The sequence below is a fragment of the Myotis nattereri genome (assembly GCF_964212035.1).
Source record: "Myotis nattereri genome assembly, chromosome: X".
Classification (NCBI taxonomy): domain Eukaryota; kingdom Metazoa; phylum Chordata; class Mammalia; order Chiroptera; family Vespertilionidae; genus Myotis; species Myotis nattereri.
The window spans coordinates 139264633-139284333 of NC_138078.1; the positions used below are offsets into that span (position 1 = coordinate 139264633).

At 39.6% G+C, this 19701-nt stretch overlaps 1 protein-coding gene across 1 annotated transcript; it reads left to right on the forward strand.

Moving 5' to 3' along the window:
• Positions 1 to 17550: 17550 nt before the first annotated feature.
• Positions 17551 to 17960, forward strand: LOC308511253 (sterol carrier protein 2-like; the record flags this gene model as incomplete). The annotated part of the gene is given in 3 exon segments (XM_081081261.1): positions 17551 to 17746; positions 17749 to 17774; positions 17778 to 17960. Coding segments are annotated over 3 exon segments (405 nt in total).
• Between the last annotated feature and the right edge of the window lie 1741 nt (positions 17961 to 19701).

Sequence of the window (19701 nt, forward strand, 5' to 3'; positions counted from 1 at the left end):
CTCCCCAAACCAGTTTTAAGTGTGATAGAGAAGCCGTATAGCCTCAGAGGCCAACCCCAGAACACTGCCACCCAGAGGCTGAGCCATAAACTGACTCTTTGCTAAACACAAAATAAGGCAGTCTGGGAAACAAATACGGCCTGCTTTAAAATAAGGACTGTGGTTTACAACACAGAGGAACAGTGTATCACAGGGAAATTCAACACTCCTGAATACCTGGCAGGACTAAGTGCCTGGTAGGTGGTGCCTTGTTGTGTTGTATTTTGTGCCTTTAAATCAACACAGCAGATCCAAGCAACAGCAGCCTCCTGAGAACCACACCCTCTGTCTGAGGAACAGCAGCTGTACGTGAAACCTCCCCCCACCAGCCAGAAGAGCCACCACAGCTGTGAACAGCACCCACCAGAGGAGCTGCTGCCAACGGAGGAGCAGATGATACTACAACTGCCCGAAGAGCAACCACAGCCCAAGGAGTCACTGCCACCCAGGGAGGAGTACTGAACGACTCAACATCTAGATATGTCAGTGAGATCAAACATGGGTAGACAAAGAAACCCCCAAAGGAAATAGAAGGAGGACTCTCCAGAAAAGCAGCTAAGTAATACAGAGGCATGCAACATGACAGAAAAAGAATTCAGAATAAGGGTCCTAGAGTGCATAATCCGGAAGGAGGAAAAAATCAATAACATATGCAAGAAGCTAGAAGAAACAGATGAAAAAATCAACAACTTAAGTAAGACCCAAGAAGAAATGAAGAGCGATATATCTGCAATAAAAAACACCATTGAAAGTATCAACAGTAGACTAGGAGAAGCAGAGGACCGAATTAGTGAATTAGAAGACAAGGAAGCAAAACACACCCAAACTGTACTGCGATTGGAGAAAAAAATTAAAAGACAGGAGGAGAGCCTAAGGGAGCTTTGGGACAATATGAAACGAAAGAACATATGAATAATAGGGGTTCCAGAACAAAAGAAAGATGAACAAGGATTAGAAAACCTACTCGAAGAAATAATATCAGCAAACTTCCCTGAGGTGGGGAAGAAAAAAGTCACACAAGCCCAGAGAGTCCCAAACAAGGTGAACCCGAAAAGACCCACACCAAGACACATCATAATTACCATAGCAAATGTTCAGGACAAAGAGAGAATCTTACAGGCTGCAAGAGAGAGATGGAAAGTTACATACAAGGGATCTCCCATTAGATTATAAAATGATTTCTCAACAGAAACACATCAGGCCAGAAAAGAATGGACGGAAATTTACAAAGTGATGCAATCAAAGGACTGAATCCAAGAATATTCTATCCAGCAAGGCTATCATTCAAAATTGAAGGGGAAATAAGAAGCTTCACAGACAAAAAAAGGCTAAGGGAGTTTATCACCACCAAGCCAGCAATGCAAGAAATGCTAAAGGGACTGGTGTAAAAAGAAGAAAAAAAAGCTCAGAAAGAAAAAAGCCACACAAAAAAAGAAATGGCTACAAACAAGTACCTTTCAATAATAACTTTAAACGTAAATGGACTAAATGCACCAACCAAAAGACATCGAGTGGCTGAATGGATAAAAAAACATGACCCATACATCTGCTGTCTACAAGAGACCCACCTCATTAGAAGAGACTCACACAGACTGCAAGTGAAAGGATGGAAAATATCTTTCAGGCAAATGGAAAGGAAAATAAAGCTGGGGTAGCAATACTAATATCAGACAAAATAGACCTCAAAGTGAAGGCCATAACAAGAGATAAGGAAGGCCACTTCATAATACTAAAGGGATCAATACAACAAGAAGATATAACTCTGGTAAACATATATGCACCCAATGCAGGAGCACCCAAATTCATAAAAAAAAACCTCCTGGAAGATATCAAAGGAGAGATCGACAACAATACAATCATAGTAGGGGACTTTAATACACCACTGACATCACTGGATAAGTCCTCTAGACAAACAATCAGCAAAGAAACAGCAATCCTAAATGACTCACTAGATCAGATGGACTTAAAAGACATCTTCAGGACACTTCACACCAAAGCCACGAAATATACATTCCACTCTGATGCTCATGAGACATATTCAAAAATAGACCAAATATTGGGTCACCAGCAATGTCTCCCCAAATTCAAGAAGACTGAAATCATAAAAAGCATCTTCTCAGACCACGATGGCATAATATTAGAAATAAACTACAATAAAAACAACCCCAAATACTCAAACACTTGGAAGCTGAATAGCATGTTATTAAATATTGATTGGGTTAACAATGAAATCAAAGAAGAAATCAAAAACATCCTGGAAACTAATGACAATGAAAACACAACAATCCAAAACCTATGGGACACAATGAAAGCAGTCCTGAGAGAGAAGTTTATAGCTCTACAGGCCTATCTCAAAAAACAAGAAAAAATGGTAGTAAATCATCTAACTCTACAACTCAAAGAATTAGAAAGAGAGCAGCAAAAAAAAAAAAAAAAAAAAAAAAAAAAAAAAAAAAAACCAGGGAGAGCAGAAGGAAGGAGATAATAAAGATTAGAGCAGAAATAAATGACATAGAGACCAAAATAACAATACAGAAAATCAATGAAACCAAGAGCTGGTTCTTTGAAAGGATAAACAAGATTGACAAACCTCTAGCCAGACTCACCAAGAAGCAAAGATAGAGGACCCAAATAAACAAAATCAGAAATGATAGAGGCGAAATAACAACAGATCCCACAGAAATACAAATGATAGTTAAAAAATACTATGGACAGCTCTACTCCAACAAACTAGACAACATGGAGGAAATGGACAAATTCCTAGAAAAATATAACATTCCAAAACTCAATCAGGAAGAATCTGAAAATCTCAATAGGCCAATAACTATGGAGGAAATTGAAGCAGTCATCAAAAAGCTTCCAGCAAACAAAAGCCCAGGACCAGACGGCTTCACAAGGGAGTTTTACCAAACATTCAAGGAAGAACTAAAACCTATCCTCCTCAGACTACTACAAAAAATTCAAGAAGAAGGAACATTTCCAATCTCATTCTATGAAGCCAGCATCACCCTAATACAAAACCAGGTAAAGACAACACAATGAAAGAGAATTACAGGCCAATATCCCTCATGAACATAGATGCCAAAATCCTCAACAAAATCTTAGCAAATCGGATCCAGAAGTACATCAGAAAGATCATACACCATGACCAAGTAGGATTTATCTTAGGTATGCAAGGATGGTACAATATCCGTAAATCAATAAACGTGATACATCACATAAACAAATTGAAAGAAAAAAACCACATAGTCATATCATTTATGCAGAAAAAGCGTTTGACAAAATTCAACACCCATTTTTGACAAAAACTCTCAGCAAGGTGGGAATTGAAGGATCATACCTCAACATAATAAAAGCCATATATGACAGGCCCACAGCCAACATCATACTCAATGGACAAAAACTAACACCATTTCCCCTAAGAACAGGAGCAAGACAGGGATGCCCACTCTCACCACTCCTGTGCAACATAGGACTGGAAGTATTAGCCATCGCAATTAGGCAAGAAGAAGAAATAAAAGGCATCCAAATTGGAAAAGAGGAAGTAAAACTGTCCTTATTTGCAGACGACATGATATTATACATACAAAACCCTAGAGACTCCATCAAAAAGCTACTAGACTTAATACATGAATTTGGCAATGTAGCAGGATACAAAATTAACCCCAAGAAATCTGAGGCATTTCTATACACCAATAGTGAACTTTCAGAAAGCGAGATTATAAAAACAATCCCATTCACCATCGCACCAAAAATATTAAGCTACCTAGGAATAAACAACTAAAGTGGTAAAAGACCTCTACTCAGAAAACTACAGGACATTGAAAAAAGAGATAGAGGAAGACATAAACAGATGGAAGAACATACCATGTTCATGGATTGGTAGAATCAACATCATTAGAATGTCCATACTACCCAAAACAATCTATAAATCAACTCACTTCCCATTAAAATACCAATGGCATACTTCACAGATCTAGAATGAACTCTCCAAAAATTCATCTGAAATAAAAAAAGACCCCTAATAGTTGCAGCAATCCTGAGAAAGAACAAAGTAGGTGGGATCTCAATACCAGATATCAAGCTGTATTACAAAGCCACTGGTCTCAAAACTGCCTGGTACTGGCACAAGAACAGGCATATAGATCAATGGAATAGAATAGAGATCCCAGAAATCGGCCCGAACCAATATGCTCAATTAATATTTGACAAAGGAGGCAAGAACATACAATGGAGCCAAGATAGTCTCTTCAATAAATGGTGTTGGGAAAATTGGACGGATATATGCAAGAAAATGAAACTAGATCACCAACTGACACCATACACAAAAATAAACTCAAAATGGATCAAGGACTTAAATGTATGACAGGAAACCATAAAAATTCTCGAAGAATCCAAAGGCAACAAAATCTCAGACATATGCCGAAGCAATTTCTTCACTGATACAGCTCCTAGGGCACTTGAAACTAAAGAGAAAATGAACAAATGGGACTACATCAAAATAAAAAGCTTCTGCACAGCAAAAGAAACCATCAACAAAACAACAAGAAATCCCACTGAGTGGGAAAACATATTTGCCAATGTCATATCTGATAAGGGCCTAATCTCCAAAATTTATAGGGAACTCATACAACTTAACAAAAGGAAGATAAACAGCTGAAACCGGTTTGGCTCAGTGGATAGAGGGTCGGCCTATGGACTGAAAAGTCCCAGGTTCGATTCCGGTCAAGGGCATGTACCTGGGTTGCGGGCACATCCCCAGTAGGAGATGTGCAGGAGGCAGCTGATTGATGTTTCTCTCTCATCGATGTTTCTAACTCTCTATCTCTCTCCCTTTCTCTCTGTAAATAATAAAATATATTTTTTTTAAAAAAGGAAGATAAACAATCCGATCAAAAAATGGGCAAAGGATCTAAATAGACACCTTTCAAAAGAGGACATTCAGAAAGCCAAGAGACATATGAAAACATGCTCAAAGTCACTAATCATCCGAGAGATGCAAATCAAAACAACAATGAGGTACCATCTCACACCTGTCAGATTGGCTATCATCAACAAATCAACAAACAACAAGTGCTGGAGAGGATGTGGAGGAAAAGGAACACTCGTGCACTGCTTGTGGGAATGCAGACTGGTGCAGCCACTATGGAAGACAGTATGGAGTTTCCTCAAAAAACTAAAAATGGAACTCCCATTGGACCCTGTGATCCCACTTCTAGGAATATATCCCAAGAAACCAGAAACACCAATCAGAAAGGATATATGCACCCATATGTTCATAGCCGCACAATTCACCATAGCTAGAATGTGGAAACAGCCTAAGTGCCCATCTGTAGATGAATGGATTAGAAAACTGTGGTACATCTACATGATGGACTACTATGCTGCTGTTAAAAAGAAGGAACTCTTACCATTTGCAACAGCATGGATGGAACTGGAGAGCATTATGCTAAGTGAAATAAGCCAGTCAATGAAGGAATAATACCACATGATCTCACTCATTCATGGATAATAGAGACCATTATAAACTTTTGGACAATAATAGATACAGAGGCAGAGCAGCCTCAAACAGATTGTCAAACTGCAGTGGGAAGGCCATGGAGGGGTCGGGGGCAGGAGAGAGGGGGATAAGAGATCAACCAAAGGACTTGTATGCATGCATATAAGCATAACCAATGGACATAAGACACTGGGGGTAGGGGAGGCCAACGGATTGTCAAGGGCGGGGGAAAAAAGGGACACATATGTAATACCCTTTGTAATACTGTAAGCAATAAAAAAATAAAAAAATACAAAAAACAAACAAACAAACAAAACAAAAATACCAAAGGGAGTTGTGGCTGAGTGACACTGAGGCTGCTGGAGTATCAGGTGTTTCCCTTAAAGGGCAAGCACAATGACTTACATGGACTCACTCCCTCTGAGCTCCAGTTCTGGGGCAGCAGCTTGAAAGGATCCAGGAACATACAGGGAGGAATTAAATTTTCTGGTAATAAGAGCAAGAACTGGGGGATAGCTTTCTCCCAGACAAAAGTGCTGGGGGAGGTCATTGTTCCTATGCTGAGACCCTCCTTGCCCCAGAGCTCACTGGCAGGCACCATATATGAGTTTCCATCAACGTGGCTCACGCTGTTTGCCTGGCCCTGATGACCCCCTGAGACACCACTCAACCCTAATTGTAGGTTCACCTAAGCTGTTTGAAATGGTCTTTCCATATGAATAGCCAGTAATGGCTCAGGCTTCAGACTTTTCTAAAATCTCTCAAACAAGAAGCAGCTGGCCTCAGCAAACTCCATGCCTCTCAATAAAAGGCCCCATATCAGTGCTTGTGCAGCAGCCTGTCTTGGTTCACAGATTGGCCTCTCCTGAGCATCCTCAAGCCCAACACAAGTAGCAGCCATCTGTAGATCTCTCTGTAGCTTCTGCTGGGTGGCCCCAGGCAGGGCACAGACAGTAGTTTACTTTGCATCTCCTGAGCAGCCCTAGAGCCAGTGCACCTGATAGTCAGCTTCAGACTACACCATATTACAACCCTATCACATCCATGAGTGACACACTCAAGGGACCACCAAAGGCCCACTGATGTAAGTCCTGCTGCGTAGGGGTTTCTCCTGCACAGTAGCTCTTCATCTATAGTCACAGTTGCTCTTCACAGCCAATTTGCCTGGGGCTCAATCCCTCCCAGTGATACCAACAGCAAGCATGGTTAATTACAACAGGACAGTGCACACAGCCCACACAGGGTGTACTTAGAGTGTCTACCTCAGGTGATTGAGGAGACAGATCCACTGGGCCCTGTTGGACAACTACTGCAAAATATCACTCTACCAGTTCCAAGAGATATAGAAGCTCTACCTAATACATAGAAACACACAGGGAAACAGCCAAAACTTGGGAATGAAAAAAACATGCCACAAAAGAAAGTACAGAAAAAATCTTCAGAAAAAGAACTAACTGAAATGGAAGCAAGTAAACTACCAGACACAGAGTTCAAAACAATGGTTACTCAAGTGTGCTTAAAGAACTTAATGAGAACTTCACGGAACTTAGTGAGAATTTCAAGGAAATTAGTGAAAACATCAACAACATAAAAAGGACCAGTCAGAGATAAAGCATGCACCACCTGAAATAAAGAATAATTTATAGGGGATTAACAGTATAGTAGAGTATGCTGAGAATCAAATTTGGAATATAAGAAAGCAAAAAGCACCCAATCAGAACATCAAAAAGAAAAAAGAATAAAAAATATGAAGATAGTGTAAGGGGCCTCTGGGACAACTTCATACATACCAACATTCACATCATAGGGGTGTGGGAAGGAGAAGAGAGGAAGGAAGAAATTGAAAACCTATTAGAAAAAAAATAATGACAGAAAACTTCCCTTACCTGGTGAAAGAAATAGACATTAAAGTCCAGGAATCATAGAGTCCCAAACAAGAGTAACCCAAAGAAGCTCACACCAAGACACATCATAATTAAAATGCTAAAGGTTACAGACAAAGAGAGAATCTTAAAAGCAGCAAGAGAAAAGCAGTTAGTTACCTACAATGGAGTGCCCATATTACTGTCATCTGATTCCTCAACAACAACTTTTTAGGCCAGAAAGAAATGGAAAGAAATATTCAAAGTGATGAAAAGCAAGGACCTACAGCCGAGATTATTCTACCCTCCAAAGCTATCACTTGGAATTGAAGATCAGATAAAGAGTTTCCCAGACAAGAAAAAGCTAAATGACGTCATTACCATTAAACCAGTATTTCATGAAATTTTAAAGGGTCTTTCAGAAAAAGAAGGAGGAGGAGGAGGAGGAGGAGGAAGAGGAGGAGGAGGAGGAGGAGGAGGAGGAGGAGGAGGAAGGGAAGGAGAAGATGACAAAATATGAACAATAAATACATGCCTATCAACAACTGAATCTAAAAATCAAAATAAATGAACAAGGAATCTAATGAACAAAAGAAACTAATGAATAAAATAGAGGCATGGAAACATGGTACAGACTTAATCTCAGAGGGAAGGGAGGAGGGGGAGAGGGAAGAGATTAACCAAAGAACTTATATGCATATATGCATAACTCATGGACACGGGCTATAGACTGATGAAGGCCTGGGGTGAGGCATGATCTAGTTGGAGAGGGGCAATGGGAAGAAAATGGGGCATCTGCAATACTCTCAACAATAAATATTTTAAAAAGAAATTAATAAAAATGGGCAAAGGACTGAATAGACATGTCTCCAAAGGAGACATACAACTGGCCAACAAATATATAAAAGATGCTCAACATCACAATCATCAGGTAAATATGAATCAAACCAACTCACACTCATAAGCGATATCTACATAGACTCCTGAGACACTATATTTTATGCAGATCCATCTTCTGCAGCACTATGCCCTTCAGATTCCAGCTACTTCAGATACCCTTACCTCTGTATTCTGCCCTCTCACTCCATGAGAATGCCATGCTTTCCTTTGCATTGATTCTAATCACTGCACTGTAATTGGAAAACTTTCTCCAGGCTGAGATTTAGGTGACTTCAGGCTTACATTGTGAGTTTACTTTGTCTTCGTTATCTGAGTCATGTGCTTCTTATTACCTAGTGTCTGAAAACAGTTGCCTCATACACTTTTTATAGTTTTTATGGTAGTTATCTGCTGCAAAGCTTGTCTACTATATACAAATTGTGCTTATGGTATAAAATGTATAACGTACCAAAATGTATGGAGAAAATAAAATTATCACAATACTACCACTCAGGGAAAAACACTCTTGCATTTTGGGCTCTTTTCCTTTCATGCATTTTCCTATATATACATGCAAATGTTTATGCAAAAGTGAGATCAGACTGCATATATAAAGTTGCATCCTGAGTTTTTCACTTAACATTATATGGTGACTGATTATAAAATCAGCACATGACAGCTATATAAGTTTTGAAAAGCATACAAAAACAAAAGGTGAAAATAACTAATCTCCTCATCCAAACGTAACCACTGTGGGTGGCCAATTTAAGTGGTAGAAACATCCTGTGTCTGGTTTATTCTTAGATAATCAAATTCAATAGTGTTTAGCTCTTTTCCTGTTCCATGACACCAAGGGAATATAAAACACTCCCCTGAATAGTTTACAAAGTCTTCTCTCTAATCTGGTTTTATCCCCTTGTTTTACAGACAAAAACCTGAAATCCAAGAAAGTTAACTTCTTGCGCATGATAATTGCAAGGGTTCTACCCATGGTTCCTATTCCCTGAAACACAGCACATATTGCTACATCCTGCTATTTCCTCCTTTTTAAACTGGATAATCTTTATTGTCACCAACATCCCCGCTCCCCAACCACCAATGCCCTGAGTGACTTACAGAGAGTTTAATGAAGTCAAATACAGCATGAAGTGGAAGAATAAATGGAAGCTTTGAGGAGACATGGGGAGTAACAGAGTAAGGCAGACTATGTGATTGGAAAGGAGGCCGTGAAGTCTTCCAATGAAGAGAGAAGATGGCTTATTTATTGAATTATTCATTTGTTCATTTATGGTGGGAAGAAAACAATTGTTATTTTAAGACCTATCTTCAGTTTGAATGTGTTGGCTCTGGAAGAAAGCTGAATTTTATAAGAAAAAAATCCTTTGTTTATAAAAAATCACCTTATTAGGGTCATGTGGCCATAAGAGGTAGAGCCAGTGGGCAAAGTGGAAGTGGAAGGGGAAAGATAAACAAGAATTAATTTTCTCAGCATAATAAAGTAACAGGTGCTTTCCCCTTTCTGCCAGTAAGCAGGGAAGAACAGAGTTTGAAAAGTAGAATTGATGGGGAATCTTGGAAGGTGGAGGAAGAATTTAGAGAAGTAGCAGACAGGTCATAAGGGTGAAGGTGAGAGTGATACTATGATACTACACAGTGCATTCCCTGGGGCCATAGGAGAGTCTAGCCTCACATTTAATTCTACTTTTTTATTGTGCTGGGCTGTAATCTCTCTCTGCTACCCCCATAATTTCTTCTTTTTCTTCTTCTTCCTCCTCCTTTCTTTCTTCTTTTTGTTCTTGTCCTTGTTCTTATCTTCTTATTCTTCTTCATCGTCATCATTATCATATGTATTGAGTGTGTACTACATGCAGGCACTCTGCTATTTAATGTGCTATTAAATTATGTCATTTAATCCTCACAAACAGTTCATGAAATAGAGGTTATGAATATTCTAATTTTCAGATGAGGAAACAAGCACAGAGTGGTTAAATAACTTGTTCAAAGTGAACTATCTAATAAGTGGTTCAGTTAGGACATAACTCCAGGTCTGTGCTTTAAAATAGTGATCTTCAAACTTTGGTGATTTCCCATCCCATCAGTTAAATGCTTTGATCAACTATCCCCAATATATATACAAATATTCATTTATAACTCATATACATGTGCCACTAGACAATCTCTGTATTATAAATATGTTGCACATCTATATTATAAAACATTTAAATCAAGAATTTTGAGCTATTTGTAGAAGACGGCGGCCAACAGGATGACAGTGAGGGAGAGAGTGTAAGTGAGTGAGGGAGCAATAGAGGAGTGCATGGACATGTGGGGCGTGTGTGTGTGTGTGTGTGTGTGTGTGTGTGTGTGAGTGAGGGACAGTTATATTCTGCAGGACTGTTGGGGGCTTGCAGAACAGGCTCCCCTAGCTGGGCAGCCTCTACTACCGTTTCAATCTCTCCCAGGATGGCAGGCTCTGCTGCAGAGACTGTGCCATCTTGAAGGGGAGAGCAGCTGTGAATGAAAGCCCAGCCTCACCTTCACACAGGGAGACCTCAGAAACCACCCAGGACCCTACAGCCACACCAACTAAGGACCTACTGCCTCAGATGCAAGCCCACAAACACCAAGACTCCAGCCTCCCCAGCCGCAGGCTCCTACAAAATTTGTCCAGGGGAGAAAAAATGGTGGCTGAATAGGTGGACGTATCCTGTGATTCTCACAGAGCAATTAGAAGAAACAGCTGAATCTAACAATATCCACCTGGAATTGGTGAATTAAACACAGCTGGGGAGACAGTCCATGGCCGGAAAGGACAGAGGATGCCTGGAGAATGAGAGTGAGCCACATAATCAGACACCTTGAGAGGAGCAAAAATAGGGAGACAAAGAAACAGCCCCCATATGAAAGAAAAGGAGGAATCACCAGAAAAGGAAGTAATCAAAATGGAGGCAAGCAATTTGTCAGAGAAAGAATTCAGAGTGATGGTCATAAGGACACTGAAAAGGATGGAAGACAAGTTCAACAACATGTGTAAGAATGAAGAGGAAATGAAGGAGAACCAAGAAGAAATGAAGAATAACATAGCTGCGATAAAGGACATAATGGAAACCATCAATAGACTAGAAGAAGCTGAGGACTGCATTAGTGAGCTAGAAAACAAGGTAGTAAAAAACACCCAAGCAGAGCAGCAATTGGAAGAAAAAAAAACAAACTTAAAAAGCAGGAGGAGAGCCTAAGGGAGCTTTGGGACAACATGAAATGAAACAACATCTGCATAATAGGGGTGCCAGAGGAGAGAAAACTGAGCAAGGAATAGAACACCTGTTTGAAGACATAATGACAGAAAACTTCCCTGATATTGGGAAGAAAAAACTCACACAAGTCCAAGAGCTCACAGAGTCCCAAACAAGATGAACCCAAAAAGACCGACACGAAGACACATCATAATTAAATTGGCAAACACCAAGGACAAAGTAAGAATCTTAAAGGCTGCCAGAGAGAGACAGAAAGTTACCTATAAGGGATCTGCCATTAGACTATCAACTGACTTCTCAACAGAAACACATCAGGCCAGAAGGGAATGGAATGAAATATACAAAGTGGTGCAAAGCAAGGGAATGAATCCAAGAATATTATACCCAACATGACTATCATTCAAAATTGAAGGTGAAATCAGGAGCTTCACAGACAAAAGAGGGTTACGGGAGTTTATTACACTAAGCCAGCAATGCAAGAAATGTTAAAGGAACTTCTGTAAAAAGAAGAAATAAGAAAGGGAGAAGGAAGACAGGCATAAAGAATAAAAATGGCAACAAACAAGTACCTATCAATAATAACCTTGAATGTAAATAGATTAAATGCTCCAATCAAAAGACAGAGTAGCTGAAGGGATAAGAAAACATGACCCATGTATCTGCTGTCTACAAGAGACCCACCTCAAAACAAAGAACACACACAGACTGAAAGTGAAGGGATGGAAAAAAAAATTCAGTCGAATGGAAATGAAAAAAACACACACAACAACACAAAAAGCTGGGGTAGCAATACTTATATCTGACAATAGACCTCTAAGTAAAGGCCATAACAAGAGATAAGGAAGGCCACTTCATAAAACAAAAGAGAGCAATTCAACAAGAGGATATAACTCTGGTAAACATATGCACCCAACACAGGAGCACCCAAATACATTTTTTTAAAAAAAACATCTGGAAGATATCAAGGGAGAGATTGACAACAATACAGTCATAGTAGGGGATTTTAATACCCCATTGACACCACTGGATAAATCCTCTAAACAAAAAATCAGCAAAGAAACATCAATCCTAAATGTAACTCACTAGATCAGATGGAATTAATTGACATCTTCAGAACATTTCACCCCAAAGCCACAGAACATACATTCTTCTCAAGTGCACATGGGAGATTTTCAAAGACAGACTACATATTGGGACACAGGCAAAGTCTCTTCAAATTCAAGAAGATAGAAATCATATCAAGCATCTTCTCTTATCACAGTGGCATTAAATTACAAACCAACTACAATAAAAACAATGAAAAAAATTGAACATGTGGTGGCTAAATAGCATTCTATTAAACAATGATTGGGTTACCAAAGAGATCAAAGAAATAAAAAGCATCCTGGTATCAAATGGCAATGAAAACACAACAATCCAAAACCTATGGGAACAGTGAAGGCAGTCCTGAGAGGGAAGTTCATAGCTCTCCAGGCCTACCTCGAAATAACAAGAAAAACGGTAATAAATTATCTAACCACACAACTCAAAGAATTAGAAAGAGAGCAACAGAAAAAGCACAGAGTAAAGCAGGTGAAATCAGGAGCTTCACAGACAAAAAAGAGCGAAGGGAGTTTATTACCACCAAGCCAAACCAAAAGCAAAACAAACCAACAAACAAACAAACAAATACAAAAGATCGATAAAACCAAGAGCTGGTTCTTTGCAAGGATAAACAAGATTCATGAACCTCTAGCCAGGCTCACCAAGAAGCAAAGAGAGAGGACCCAAATTAAAAAATCAGAAATGAAAGAGGTGAAGTAACAACCGACCCCACAGAAATACAAAGGATTATGAAAAAATACTACGGACAACTCTATTCCAACAAACTGGACAACCTAGACAAAATGGATATATTCTTAGAAAAATACAAGCTTCCAAAACTCAATCAGGAAGAATAAAAAAACCTGAATAGGCTGATAATTACCAAATAAATTGAAGCAGTAATAAAGTAATCTTCCAGCAAACAAAATCTCTAGTCTGGACAGCTTTACAGGGGAGTTCTATCAAACGTTCAAAGAAGAACTAAAACCTATCCTCCTCAGATTATTTCAAAAAATTCAAGAAGAATTTACAAGCTCTTTCAAGAAAGAGCACACTTCCAAGCTCTTTCTATGAAACCAGCATTACTCTAATTCCAAAACCAGATAAAGACACCACAAAGAAAGAGAACTACAGACCAATATCCTTGATGAACATAGATACTAAAATCCTCAAGAAAACTCTAGTAAATCAAATTCAGCATTACATTAGAAAGATCATACACCATGACCAAGTGGGATTTATTCCAGGGATACAAGGATGGTACAATATCCGCAAATCAATAAATGTGATACATCACATAAACAAATTGAGAGACAAAAATTACATAATCATATCAATCAATGCAGAAAAAGCATTTGACAAAATCCAACACCCTTTCTTGATAAAAACTCTCAGCAAAGTAGGAATAGAGGGATCATACCTCAACATAATAAAAGCCTTATATGACAAACTTACAGCCAACATCATATTCAGTGGGAAAAACTAAAACCATTTTTCCTAAGAACAGGAACAAGACAAGGATGCCCACTTTCACCACTCCTGTTCAACATAGTACTGGAAGTGCTAGCCATAGCAATCAGACAAGAAGAAGAAATAAAAGGCATCCAAATTGAAAAGAAGAAGTAAAACTGTCCTTATTTGCAAATGACATGATACTGTACATAGAAAACCCTAAAGACTCCATCAAAAAACTACTAGACTTAATAAATGAATTCCGTAATGTAGCTGGATACAAATTTAACACCCAGAAATCTATGGCTTTTTGATACAACAAACTAGAGGTCTGATGCACAAAATTCATGCATGGGGCTTGGCCCTCTCAGCCACAGTGGCTTGCTTTGGCCCTCACAGCTGCAGCGGCTTGCCTCCTGAAGGTCGTTCAGCTGTCCAGTTTAATTAGCATATTATACTCTTATTATTATAGATTATGAACTCTCAGGAAGAGAAACTGAAAAAACAATCCCATTTACCATTACACCAAAAAATTAAGCTACCTAGGAATAAACTTAACTAAGGAGGTAAAATACTTATACTCAGAAAACTATAGGACATTGGGGGGGGGGGGGGAAGGGAGATAGAGGGTCAGTGTGCAGAGCTCTGCTGGCAGCTGCAAGGGGAAGCCAGAAAAAGACAAGTTCCTGGTGCAAAGGTTGCTCTGCAGCACAATTTAGGCATTGGAGGAGTTGTAGTTGTCACAATCTACAAGATGGGTTTTCCAACTTTTGGAGAGACGAGATGGCGGTGGAATAGGCAGGCACGTCCCAAGGCTTGTCCCGGAGCAAACAGAATGAGCAGCTGAAACAGATAACATCCACCCCCGAATTGACGAAGTATATTCAGCTGGTGAGACAGTTTGCAGCCAGGAAGGGCAGAGTTCCCCTGGAAAGGTAAAAGCCAGGGACTTGGGCAGGAAAGTCTGCCAGATCTCTGAGCCTAGGGGTCAAAGGGAGACCGAGCGACACCCAGACGCGTCCCTTGGGACAGGCACAGCCCCTGACTGGGGAAAGGAAATGTGCAAGACTGTTGGCTCCGGAAGATTTGAGATTTGGGTTCCATAATTACGGAGGACTGAGCCTAAAGGGGGCAGCCTGAAGCGCTGACCAGACCATGCAGTGCCAGTAAGAGAGGAGCTTACAGAGACTCAGTCTTCCTTGTTTCTGCGGCCAGCATTTGTTTGTTTGTTTTCACTGAACCCTGCTCATAGGACATTTTGGATACAGACCCTCAACCGTGCTGAGGAGCGGGAGAAGGTGCGGATGAGTGGCATCTGGGAAGAGGCTGGGGAGAGAAGAGGGTCCAGGAGAGGTGGCAGCAAATTGAGTGCTGAGTCATGCCTGAGCCCAGGACTTGGGCAGCCATTTTCTCCCGAGGATATAACTCCTCCCTCCAGCCCCCAGGCAAGGAATACAGCCACACCCAGATTCCACCTTGAATGGTATGAAGGATTAAACAAATCTAATTAGTCCCTGGGAGTTAACAGGGTCTGGCCTATAGAGGGGCCTTCAGTCCCAGCAACAGAAAAAAAAAATCACAGACACTCCAGAAAACTGGGATCTTAAGCCAGCCAAAGGAATGACATTTCAAGTTTTCATTTTTATTTTTTTATTATTATTTTATTAGGTTTTTTTGCTTTTTTCTCTGTTCTCCTTTTTTGTTCATTGCTTTATTTTCTACTTTTTTTCACATTATTTTTTCATCATTCAATTTTATTTTATTTTTACTTGTTATTTTTTATTTTTATACCATTTTTTAAAATCAATTTTTTTGTAAATATATTATTTTGTTCCCTTTCTATCTCTTCTTATCCACACATCCCTTTTCTACCTCTGCTATACTGAAGTGAGGTCCCCTCCATATTTATCCAATTCTTAATCTTATTTCCTGTATATCAGCTCAGCCTCTACAGATTCTGCCCCCACCCTATTTACTGGGTGTTTGGTGTTTGTATTTGTTTGGTTTATCTATTGGTTCTGTGGTGTTTTCTCCATATATATATATATATACACTCCTTTTTCTTTTCTCTCCTAAATTTTTTTTTCTTTTCTCTCTCTCTCTTAGGTATCATTTGTACTCTCTTTTCTCTCCCCTAATTCTCTTTTCTCAGGTGGTCACTTATATTGGGGTTATCGGTGTCATGAGTACATTCATGCTTTGTTCCCCTTGAGTCATTGTCTTGTTAAGGTGAATTTTATCCAGTCTGGCTAAAGTGCTAGAGAGCAAACCACATAACCAGTCACCTGGAGAGGAGGAGCAGCGACGCATGCAGCTCATTCCCGTCCAAAGAGCAGCAGCTGTGCAAGCAGCCCACCCCCATCCGAGGAGCAGCAGACTTGAAATCAACCTGTCCAAGTCCAAGGAGAAGTAGCCTCACAAGCAGCCCACCACATCAGAGGAACAACAGCAGTGTGCAGCCAGCCCCCATTCAAGGATCATCAGCCACGTGAGCAGTCCACCCCAGTTCAAGGAGTAGCAGCTGCATGTGTAGCCCGCCCCCATCCAAGGAACAGCAGCCTCGTGATCAGCATACCCTCTGTCTGAGGAACAGCAGCTGTGTGAGAAGCCTCCCCCCAACCAACCAGAGGAGCCACCACGGCTGTGAACAGCACCCACCACAGGAGCTGCTGCCAACTGAGGAGCAACTGCTACCACAACCGCCCAAGGAGCAACCGCAGCCCGAGCAGCCACAGCCACCCAAGGAGCAGCCCCTGTATGACTCAACATCTAAATCTGTTGGTGAGATCAAACATGGGTAGACAAAGAAACCCCCAAAGGAAAGACGAGGAGGACTCACCAGAAAAGCAGCTAAGTGAAACAAAGGCATGCAACATGTCAGAAAAAGAATTCAGATTAAGGGTCCTAGAGTGCATAAACCAGATGGAGGAAAAAATCAATAACTTATGCAAGAATCAAGAAGAAACAGATGAAAAAAAATCAACAACTTATGTAAGAATCAAAAAGAAATGGATGAACAGCCACTAGCGACGCAAGCCACCATGAGGCCACAGAAGAACCACCTTGCATTTTTGCCAAGAACCATTCATCTGTGCCTTAGTCCATCATGGCCAAACAAGATGAACCCGAAAAGACCCACACCAAGACACATCATAATTACCATGGCGAATGTTCAGGACAAAGAGAGAATCTTACAGGCTGCAATAGAGAGACGGAAAGTTACATACAAGGGATCTCCCATTAGATTATCAAATGATTTCTCAACAGAAACACATCAGGCCAGAAAAGAATGGACGGAAATTTACAAAGTGATGCAATCAAAGGACTGAATCCAAGAATACTCTATCCAGCAAGGCTATCATTCAAAATTGAAGGGGAAATAAGAAGCTTCACAGACAAAAAAGGTTAAGGGAGTTTATCACCACCAAGCCAGCAATGCAAGAAATGCTAACGGGACTGGTATAAAAAGAAGAAATACAAGATGGGTTTTCCCAAAGCTGCCAGAACTCATCAAATTGAAGCTGCTCCAACCAGCACTACAGTTGAAGGATTTAAAGCAAATCTTGTCTTTAAGGAGATTGAGAAGAAGCTTGAAGAGGAAGGGGAACAGCTTGTGAAAATCGGCAGTGTTTTTGCCTTCAAGGTGAAGGATGGCCCTGGGGGTAAAGAAGCCACCTGGGTGTGGATGTGAGGAATGGCAAGGGATAGGTGCTTCCTAACTCAGATAAGAAGGCTGATTGCACAATCACAATGGACTTGATGGTTTTAATGACAGGTAAAATGAATTCTCAGTCAGCCTTCTTTCAAGGCAAATTGAAAATCACTGGCAACATGGGTCTGGCTATGAAGTTACAGAATCTTCAGCTCCAGCCGGGCAAAGCAAAGCTGTGAAGAACTTCCTGTGCGTGCCTTTGAAAATCAAGATGAGACTTAGAGATATATATCCATGTTATTTCATTGTCAGAACTTAGACTAAAACCAAGCATTGGTGAATAGCATGAGATATTTTTTTAAGTGGGTGTGACCAATCCTGTTTTTCTTAAGCTCTGGGTGAACAGAGCCTGATTGTGTACTACTGCTTTGCTGAATTGCATATAACTGTGCATTACAAAGTTAATATGGTAATTATGGTTTTGGGTAAAATTGAGTTCCAGAATAAAATTAGGAACAGCAAAATCCAAAAACTGTGTAAACAAAAGCTTTCATTTTGCTTATGAAGTATATTTGAGGATTATTCTGCTGAAGAGTCAATTTAAGTTTTCTTTGGGAGAACTAGGGGAGAAACAAAATACCAGAAGCTGGCCAGAAATTAGTGTTGTGCACTTAATGACCTTAATCTGTTTTCCATTAATACAGTGGTTCTCAACCTTCCTAATGCCGCAACCCTTTAATACAGTTCCTCATGTTGTGGTGACCCCCAACCACAACATTATTTTCGTTGCTACTTCATAACTGTAATTTTGCTATTGTTATGAATCATAATATAAATATCTGATATGCAGGATGCATTTTCATTGTTACAAATTGAACATAAAGCATAGTGATTAATCACAAAAACAATATGAAATTATGTATGTGTTTTCCGATGGTCTTAGGTGACCCCTGTGAAAGGGTTGTTCGACCCCCAAAGGGGCCGCGACCCACAGGTTGAGAACAGCTGCATTAACAGTTTTTAAAATTCTGTGCTGGGGTTAAAATAATTAAAATTTTTGCATTTTGTGCCAACAGAATGGTATTTTCTTCCAAGATCTAAATAAAAAAAATATCAGAGCTTGGGGGGAAATTTTATAGCTGAACACAGGCCTATTTTTAAAATAAAAACATTTTTAAATTAGTTTTCTTCCTGAAAAATCAGTGTTAAATTATTTTAATAAATTTTGCTTTGATATGAACAGCTTAAAAATTATCTCATATTAATTTAAGTTTATCAAGTTCAATCCTATTATAATTTTTCTTTTTATATGTTTTGTTAAATAATTACCCACATTTATCTTTTGTCCTAGTTTTTCTAATGCTAATGTTATTTCTTATAACTCAGTAAGATATGGGGTACAATAATGGAAGAATGTTTAATATAAAATTAAAATTGCTCTTCCTGAAACAAAAAGCAAAAAGAGATAGAGGAAGACATAAACAAATGGAAGAACATACCATGTTCATGGATTGGTAGAATCAACATCACTAAAATGTCCATACTACCCAAAGCAATTTATAGATTCAATGCAATCCCCATTAAAATATCAACGGCATATTTCACAGACCCAGAACAAACTCTCCAAAAATTAATCTGGAATAAAAAAAAGACCTTGAATAGCCACAGCAATCCTGAGAAAGAAGAATAAAGTTGGAGGGATCACAATACAAGATATCAAGCTATATTACAGAGCCACGATTCTCAAAACTGCCTGGTACTGGCCTTGTGTTATAGACCAATGGGGCAGAACAGAGAACCCGGAAATAGACCCAAGCCATTATGCTCAATTAATATTTGACAAATGGGGCAAGGGCATACAGTGGAGTCAACACAGTTTCTTCAATAAATGGTGCTGGGAAATTTGGTCAGATACATGCAAAAAATGAAACTAAATCACCAACTTACACCATACACAAAAATAAACTCAAAATGGATAAA